The sequence below is a fragment of the Alosa pseudoharengus genome, unplaced genomic scaffold (assembly GCF_046254945.1).
Source record: "Alosa pseudoharengus isolate Yale_2024_CS ecotype anadromous, Long Island Sound unplaced genomic scaffold, YU_APseudo_1.1 YU_APseudo_1.1_scf_22, whole genome shotgun sequence".
Classification (NCBI taxonomy): Eukaryota; Metazoa; Chordata; class Actinopteri; order Clupeiformes; family Clupeidae; genus Alosa; species Alosa pseudoharengus.
Window position 1 is genome coordinate 14,804,978 of NW_027468680.1, and position 10,002 is coordinate 14,814,979.

The 10,002-nt window shown below is 42.5% G+C and overlaps 1 protein-coding gene across 1 annotated transcript in view; it reads left to right on the plus strand.

Moving 5' to 3' along the window:
* The first annotated feature begins 394 nt into the window (after positions 1 to 394).
* Positions 395 to 10,002, plus strand: part of slc25a21 (solute carrier family 25 member 21) — an 87,472-nt gene continuing 77,864 nt past the window's right edge. The window contains 2 exon segments of the mRNA XM_076300688.1: positions 395 to 485; positions 729 to 816. Coding sequence (XP_076156803.1) covers positions 744 to 816 — 73 coding nt within the window. The 5' untranslated portion in view covers positions 395 to 485; positions 729 to 743.

Below are 10,002 nucleotides of genomic sequence, written 5' to 3' on the forward strand. Positions count from 1 at the left end.
TAGCAAAACACCCAAAAGGCACAGACCTATCCAAAGAGACGGTAACTGTAGGCTTGCTGGGGTCCAGTTTACACTGACAGTGTGAACACGCAACGTAAGTGGCCCGTAGTAACACGATGGAATAAATCTATACCTACCAGTCAAATGTAGGCCTGCTACCACTGGTAGGTCTATTATCAACTCGGATCTTTTCGGGTTGGCTTAGCATACAAAAAGAAGCTAATAAGCCTAAGGCACATGAGTATGAAGCAAGGGGGGGTAATCCAAATTTAGACTTGCACAACCAACACTTTGCTCGAGGCCAGCGTGGTCTTCTTCAAGTCACACCACACGCCATTCACTTGGAGAGATATTAAACCGTGAGACACAAGGAGCGCACGCGGGTAGCCTGCAGACATTCTTAAAATTCTGTGAGGCGTCGAAAAAGAAGTGAACACATCGAAGTCGAGCACGTGACTGGTCTTAATTCGCTCAGAATCATTCAGGTAACTCTGAAGTAAGGTGAAGTTTAATGTGAAACCCAAGTTACCTGTCCAGGCTAAGGCTAACGTTACATTATAGCCTACCAAAACCGTATCTTTGGAGTTTGGACCAGACTGCTGTGCTAAACGTAGCCTAGACATGCATATGTCAATGGTCAAAATGTGCAAATACCTACCCTTACTCTGTTTCAGCAAGAATCATTTATTACAGGACTGTGTTGTGCTATTTACTGTCTTGTTATTCAGGAAAGGCAAGAAAACATGTCCCCAAACAACAAAACGAAGACATTACTCCGTGAGGCGTCTCACCAAGTTATCGCCGGTGGATCTGCAGGTATGTCATAAAGCTCAAGTTCAAGTTAGTCATCTTTGTGATAATTCAACAGGTAGGCTAGACTGTCTACCGTGCAACAAACAGACTTGAGTCTGGTTGCTAGTGGAATTGCGTAACACTGGCGCTGCAGCTCTCAAGTGTTCAAAGTCCTCTTCAACAGACTCAATGTGAGCGTTAAGCTACATTATCGGTTGTGATATAAAAGTTTGTGGGCTTTGAATGAACACCCTGTAATTTGGTTGTATGCAGGCATGTTTACTTTCTGGTTGGATTTACTCACTTAGCCACTGGTACACGGAACCATAGACATACGGAACGGGTTGGTTCCACATTTATTAAAGGACGTTCAGGAAACAGCAGTGCCCGCGCAGAAACATTCCGAGGTCTCATCCCTTCTTGTCTCCTATTGATCAGTCATTTTGTACAGAGCAGAGCGCCGAGTTAAGCGGTTGTCACCAAAAAACGATTAGGATGGGACAGAAAGCCTCGACAGTTTGATCAATTAATGTAGGCTAATACAAAATAGCACTATAAATGTCTATATGTAAATGACACCACTTTGTTATGCGTCAGGACAGAATGGCCATGAAACATTGTACCTTTGATCTTGAATAAAAACCGGCAAGTCACCTATGCATAGTGTAAGCTTAGGCTTACTTTACGTCTAAAACTGTAATGTTCTCCAAGCTCCAAGCTGTTTTTCAGTTTCGTGCAGGTAGTGACACTTGGTTGGCTAACCAGCTGTAGGCAGTGTATCATTTCATGTTTGCTTTGCCTAAGTGCAGGTGACTGAGGTTAGGTCCAAAGTGTGTGAGTGTTCCATAGTAAACACAAATGAGTCCAGTTCTGTGTTTGTTTATTTGTGTATTTGATTTAATTTTATTTATATTTTAGTTCTTTTTCATAAGTGAGTAAATGTTAGGACTAAGGACACATTTTGATCACAGTTAGCTCATCCATATGAGGTCCTAATCTCCAGATAGGCTAGTTTTTTGTACACAGTGCAAAACTTGAATCATATGGGTCTCAATTCATAGTTGGCTAGTGGCTACCCTTTCACAAATGACACAGTATTCTGTGAGAATTATACACTTTAAAATCTGGTTTGCTGAACACCTTTTTCTGGAAACTGGAGTATCCATGGATGTCCTGTGGTCTGTGGAATAAGGTTTGAAATAAGAAGTCTTGATGTCTGGGACATTATTAAGAAAAGCCTGAAAGCTTGTAACATTTTAAATGTGTTTAATTGTCCAAAACAAGTTTGCTAAATAAGTTGTGCAGTTACACACACACACACACACACACACACACACACACACACACACACACACACACTCACACACACTCTTGACAGAAGTACACTATACTGACTCAACATGTGATCCCTGTGAACTTGAATAGGAAACCCTGGTCCATTGTGACATGCTTGATCTGATGCTGCAAAGCTGTCTAGACCTATTAAAGGGGGGTTGGTCAAAAAAGAATTTAGTCATCTTTCCTATTGTTGGCTCTGTAACCGGTACATACTAACAACCTCATGGCAAGACTATGAACACTAGCATGAATGTGACATGCTTCCATGTTTTGGGTGTGTATTTGGAGAAGAGTGTGTAGCTTATGGTGCCCAGTACAAGCATGAAGGGGTAGTTAAACAGGCTCAGAGTAAACATGTGCTGTTTCAATGCATTCCTGAACGTGCTGTTTAGCACCTAGACACAACTCTGTGATCCAAGGTTCAAACCAATTTGCTGTCATTACATGGGTAACATCAAAGTTTTGGTTTCCAATATCCATTTGTAGAGATTGTGTCTTAATATCCTGTACGAAATGTTTTGTTTTTCTTTTTTAAGGAAAATCGTATTCAGAGTAGCCTAGAATTTGCCATTGTAGGAGAGCGATATAAAAGTGAAATGTTGCATTCACTTTTATCCACAAGGGGGAGACAATGACTTTTGAAAAGAGGGCTGAATTAGCAAAAAAAAAAAAAAGGGGCCTTTTATTTAAAGCAATCTTATGTGAGCCTTTTCTTTTACGCAGACACCTCAGGGTGCTTCACCAAAGGCCACTGTGAGATGGCGTCATTGAACAGCCCGGGCAGAACAATCTGAGATGGGCCATTATCCTATGAACTTTGTCAGGGGGCTCTGCCTTCAACCAATCAGAGCGTAGATGAACAGAATACCGGGCCTCCGAGGCTGTCAAATTCGTAACTGCGGTTTATATTCTGAGCAGGGAGAGCAACAGGGTTTGTTTATATATATATATAAATATGTCTAAAATTAGCTTGTTCAACAGGTCATCAGGATCCCTGTAGCTTTAGGCTAGTACTGATATCTAAAGAACATATCTTCCCCACTGGTCCACCACAAACAAAATGTGAAGTTAAATAGAATAACCCCCAAGTTTACCATATTTAGCTTAGGTAGCTACTGCTAAAATGCTGTTACCACAATTTATTTCTGAAACTAATCTGTGGTACTCTGCATATAGTATTTTCACCTAATTGTATATCTGGGGTATAGGTGTTTCATGATCCCAAATGTTCATAAAACTTGTAATTTCCCACTTTGCGAATTTATATCTGCGCTGACGTTTTAGGTGGCCTGTATTTTGGGGGAGATAGGCCAAATAATCATGTAGACTTTTAGGCCTGGATGAAACGAAATGTTTATATATATAAAAAAGTAAGACACATTTTATGCACGGAATGATTTTACGTCAGTAGCACGCCATTGACAAAAAGACAACAACTATTTTGCTATTCAGAGCTTGCTTATATTATCATACCTGTCAAGTTTCGATTTCGTTCAAATTTAATAATAAAATGGGGTCATTTTGTATTTTATTTGAGCCTACTTTTTCTTTAGGGCACTTTTTACTTTATTTTACTTTAAGTTCATATTCTTTTTTGATGTAGTAATATAGCCTAGTTTGAACAGCAATTAGGCTAAGTAGTAGCCTACAGTTTCAAATATATGGAAACATTTAGAAATAATAATGATGATACTTTTTTCCTAAGACCGAGAAATCCATAGTTTTTTATTAGGTTTTAAACGTTTATTTTCATGCGCCTTCACATACATTCTTGTGTCGTTGGACATTTCGAATGTAAGATTTTTTAGACACACAACAGTCCCTCATTTTCAAGTTTTAAACTTAATCTACGTCTGGACTTTTGCATGTCGGCAAGTTAAAATAAAATGTAGGCTTAAACCTCCTTTTAATCTGACCCCAAATGAGCTCAATTTAACCAGAGGGTCCGGAAATAAGTTCAGGTGCCGCGCAGAGAACGCACTGTATCGATTTCCTTTCAACTCCTCCATTATTCCGTGTAATTTGATGAGATTTACATAGAGATGTTTGAGTTATGATTAGTTACTGTGTAAACGTATCCGCCGACTGCAAATGGACTGTGTCCGTTATAGACAGATGCCTTAAGTGTGATTGAACTCACCCCCTTCTCTCCTGTAACAGTCAGTCAGCCCCACGCGTAAAACGCACTCAAATTCTCTTCATTTTAATTGCTTTTAAACTGTGAACCTCAGATTGTTCCGCATCGAATAAACAGTCCCGCTTAGCTTAAATAAAGAAGGAGAAGAGATGGGGAGAGAGAAATAAAACAAACACGGGCTAACGGAGTTGATGGGGACGCGCCACATATCGACTAGGATGCCGCGCTAAAACTCTTCCATTTCCACCGCGCGATTGGCTGCCACAATGTGGGTCGCATTAGGCCTAATATTTATTTCCAGAAACAATTGTACATGTTTAAGCAGGGCTTTGATTGAACTCCCGGCGGACATGTTGTGGACAGATGTTTAGATGACCTCATGTTTGAAGTAATGTTGGTTTTGGAAGGGTTAGTTGGCTCTTACCCTTCCAAAAAAAAAGACCACCTCCTCTTTACCTTTGTGTTTATTATTCTTGAAGAGGAGAGAGCTTGAGGTGAAAGTCCTATTATTAGCACTTGGCTCATGGAGAATTAATATGGACTACAGTCCTGAGTGGCCCCAGCAGAATTAGATCTTACTTCGAGGCATTTTTTCTCTGGTAAATCCTGAGACTGATGTTTGGAAATTGAGCCATGCTGGTACCTTGGGTCATGGGGCATCCTCATGGTCAGTTACCCAAGCTTTTATGCGGGGTGGCGCTTGTAATGTCATGCTTTAGAGCATGAGTAGATTCTGTTTCTGCTGGCTTTCCCTTTTAACCCATGATCTGTCATGTACTGTGTGTGCGTGTGCATGTGCATATGACAGGGAGATGCTTATTTGACAGTTAATTGATTTGACTTCGGAAGGAGAATTTGTTTGATTTTAGCCAAAGCAAAGTTCCGCTCATCTCCAATTAAATCACCAAGTTAGTCATCCATCATGCAAATTACACCATCGGATCTCTATCATAGCAAGGCTTGCCCTGAATGAGTGGAACTAGCATCTACCTGAGTAAACACAGCCGAGGAGCGCCCTCAGCAGCAGGCAGTCTAAGATCACCCAGACGCAGCCCGGCTGCATGCTCGTGTTTATGCTGGCTCAGCCCCGTGCAGTCAATCATATGTCCAGTTCTGCATAATTGATAAGCTCATGTGGAAAGGAGGGAGGTATGGGGGTGGTGGTGGTGGTGGTTTGGTGGTGGATAAACCACAGAAAATGCAACGAAAACAAACGGGGGAAGATTTATCGGCCGCTAGGACTAATTACCGCGTGAGGAAATGTGCGGGATCATAATGTCACAAGAAATCAGTTGACTGCAACCAGGCATGCAGGCAAGCAGTCAACATATGCAGCGGTCTGTCCCACCCACCAAAGCCGGACAAGCCATCGAGTCAGGACACAGCGCACACACACACACACACACACACATACTCAGTCATACACTGTGTCCCCATCTGAATTGTGCTTGTGGAGGGGCAGAGATGTTGAAGGAGACAAGAGTTTATCAGTGTGATTTTGATGAAGATGTGGTCTGTGTCGGGTGCACATCTGCCATGTGTGTTTCCGTGGTCAAGGACCTAATTCATGTCAGCTGAGTTCTGAGTTGGCCCGAACTGAAGGCGAGCAACAGTTATCTACCATCACAGTTGAGCAATTTATGAAAACCTTTCATGTTGCATTGCTTTTGAAGTGGGATGCACACAGGCACATGCACACATACACACACACACACACACACACACACACACAGTTCCTTGTCTCTCGTGCCTCCAGTATTATTACCCCTTTTAGGTAATTTACTTCTGTCTGTGCACTACCTTAACAAGTCACTTGCACCCCTCCCAAAAACACATAGTCCCTCCTCCATCTCTCTCTATTCCACCTTTCCAGCTCAAGCCCCTCATCCATAGGGCAGGGCTCACAGTGAACGATTTCCCAGGTGTGAAGAGGCTGCGATGATTCAAGTTCCTGCTTGAATGATTGCAGGACAATAAAAGAGTATAATGGATAATAGCTCTCTCGTTTATTTCACATCTGTGTAGTTGATCACAACCACTAATTGTAGCTAATGCTACACACATTATGACTTGCATTAACAGTATATAGCAAATCATAGGCTAATATCTGTACTTTTTTCAGAAGCTGCATATAACGCAGGAGTGCTCAGGAGTGACACAATATCCAGTAACGTTAAGCACAGAGTTTTGTTGCTGCATTTATAGTTAATGTACCGTGACCTTTTTGCATGAGTCGCTGAATTTGAAGATGCTATCAGAGTGGATGCAAATGCTGTGTATGAAGTGGCATAAGAGCAGCATCTCAACATCTCACATTGTGACATTCCACTTATGTGAATGTCACTGTGGTTTTTGCCAGCTAAGTGTGCTGTGTGAGCTTGAATGCCCGTTCACTGAATCATTTCACTGGGAGAGACTTTGAAGGAACACAGGAAAAAAAAAATAGCCGCACAGCACTATATTGTGAAAATATTGGGGCCGTGCTGAGCATTCCCTGGCAAAGCCCAAGGAAGCTTATCCATCCCATAATACCGCACATGGCAACAATAACATAACTGGGAAGGAAATCAGCTAAGCAAGTTCCGCCTAATTGAGCACTTAGACTAAGTAGTCAAGGGGCAAAGACAGGGTGACCCCGTAAGAAAACCAAACTTTACAGTTGAGGGACCTCCTCAGTGTGTGTGTGTGTGTGTGTGTGTGTGTGTGTGCGTATGTGTGTGTTTGTGGCATGCGTGAGCTCCCCTCTCGATAGGCTCGTGTCCAGACCTCTTATTTTTTTTCCAACTCCAGTTATGGCACAATAGGAAAAAACATATAGCCAACTGGACTGGCCTGTCATTTCCTCAGCCTCTCACCACCTTCTGCTTTTGTAATTATTCCTGCTTCGTTAATGGGGGGATGCCAAAGTAGAATCCTTACACATTTTGAGGAGATGGTCATAACTGAAGTGCTCAATTCCCAAATGGTCCCAGTGGCGTGTGTGTGTGTGTCTTCCGCATTTTTAATTATTCCTGCTTCATTAATGGGGAAATACCAAATCAGAATCCTCACACATTTTCAGGATATGGTCATAGCTGAAGTGCTCAATACCCAAGTGGAACGTGTGTGTTTGTGTGTGTGTGTGTGTGTGTGTGTGTGTGTGTGTGTGTGTGTGTGTGTTAACTAATGTCTGCATCACTCTGACTTGAGCATCTTATCAGAAATGGAAATGGGCTCTGCCACTGTCTTTCTTTGATCTGCCCCTAATACAAATATGACGGACTGAAAGGTTAGAGGGGATCTAATTCCAGAATCAGCATAATTACTAACTTGGCCAATTCAGCCTAAGATGCATAAAATATAAATAAACATAATAAGTACTGTCAAAAGAAAGCCTCTCGAAGAATGAACCCTTGAATTACGAGCTGGTGGTGTGGTTGTGTGTGTGTCCATGAGTTTGTCTGTGTGTGTGTGTGTGTGTGTGTGTGTGTGTGTGTGTGTGTGTGTTTGTTTGATGAGCTGTGTACCCAGAGAACAGTTCTTCCCTTTCACAGTACTTTTTTGGCCAGAATGTAATGTGTCTTCCCTGGAGCCCAGACCACAGTCGTATAGGAAAGACATGACCACCACCTCCCCCATCCCCCCAACACACACACACACACACACACACACTACCACCCATTCCACTTCCCACCTCCACACACTGTACTCACAAGCACATACACACACACACACATCAAATCGCAATCTGATTAGTACAGTTGGCAAAGAGGGAAGAACGAGGGTGTGTGTGTGTGTGTGTGTGTGTGTTTGGATGGGGCTGGGGATGTGGATGGGGTGGGAGTGGGGGGCAGAAATATCCTATGAGGGAGAGTGGGAAAGGGAGTGAGGAGTGAGTGAGGTAGTGAGGGAGGTCTCCTCTAAGCACATGTCGAGACTGGCTTGCCTGAAGCCAAGGCTCTCATTAGCGGGGCTCCGATTTGTGGAGCCCTGATTGGTGGTGATTCGCAGCAGTAAGAAGGATGACATATCTCCGGGGAAAAGGAGGCAACACTGGCAGAATGCCCCCCCCCCCCAACACACACACACACACACACACATATACACACACACACACACACACACACACACACACACACACACACACACATATACACACACACACACACACACACACACACACACACACACACACACCAGTCCAGGAAGAAGGGTCTTGTTTTGACTATGTTTACAGTCATATTATGGTTCAGAGAGGGGGAAGAGCTGCTTAGCCAAATCAGGACAGACACAAAATGCCACCACCGTGAAAGTAAGAACTATGGATGAGATGAAAAAAGCAGGGTTTCCCTTTATTGTGTTTGAAATGGGGACAATTACAGTACGAAATGGGGAAGAGGGGTGTTTTGGGGCGGGGAAGGGGGGGATGCTGTTGGATCATGGAAAAGACGTCTCGGATAGCATCTTCCTGTTGGGTCGTACAGGGTGGTCGTCTGATTGATAGGAGACTGGATGCTGGCGAGCACAGGAGCGCTGTGGTCCTAGCTGGTCTGACAGAGAAGCTGATCCAAGAGCAGATTATTTCCTTTGTGGAAAATGTTGATAATTGTGGTACAGTGTCCCATAATACAATGAGAGATCACTAAAGTCATATCAGGAGAACTAAAATCGATGTAATTTATATGTATTATATAGCAAGTTCAACTGTGTTCAAATCTATTTAGATTCAGATCAGTCAGGATGATATTAAGAGGTATAAGTACTAATCTGCAATTCTGTAAGCCTGGGAAATTTTATCAGGCTTGAGTTGCCATACATACTTTGTACCAGCAGAGGCAGTAGAGAGCCATGCTTGCCCTACAGAGAATGCTCATGTTTATTCACACCAGAGACATGCTCTGTAAATGACTTCTGTTGACATGTAACCAGCCTAAAATATGATCTGTAATGTAAGCAAAAATTCCTTAGAACACTGTCTCTGTCTGTAGTAAGGGGAAATAAAAGATAGCTGTTACCTGCTTTATTAGTATAAGCATTTTTTAGATCATGTTTTTGACTTTTTAATTACAGCATTTTTAAAGACTAGGAAAAGTTTTTTTAATTTTTACAATACAGCATTATACAAAAATACAGATGATACAGATGTGGTATAAGATAGCTCAACTCAAAACTGAAAGAAGAAAAAGAAAAAAAAGATGTTTGTTATTATTTTTAAAATAAAATGTGCAATCCTCCAGTGAATTAGTATGTCTTGTGAAGGACAGACAGCCACACCATCTCATTAGCCCTCCAGGCTGTTCACTATTCGACAGTTCATATTTGCCTTAGGACATCACTTAATATTTTGCCTACGTAGATAAGATAGCAAGATCGTTTTTTACCAGTGTCAACTGTGCTTTTGTGGTCATTGCACATCAAGTTTGTTGGCTGTATTGGCTCTCTGTACACTGGCACAAATAGGAGAGAAGCTTACATGCTTTGCCGTCTACTCTCAACAATATTTGCTGGATTTGTTGATGTGAAAATTGTGTGTCGATTATGCAGAGACAGAAATACGCCTAGTGGCCAGCACACCAACACACCTGGTGACAGAGCAGCCCAGCAGGCAGAGAGTGAGCCTAGCAGACAGGCTGCATGGAGGGCCACACATAACGGGGTCCGCGAGCCTCCCTGGTATTTTGATGTCGGTTGGGGGAGAGCGGGGAACACAGGAACAGGAAGATGAAAAGACAGCGATGGAGGCATGCAGAGCACGA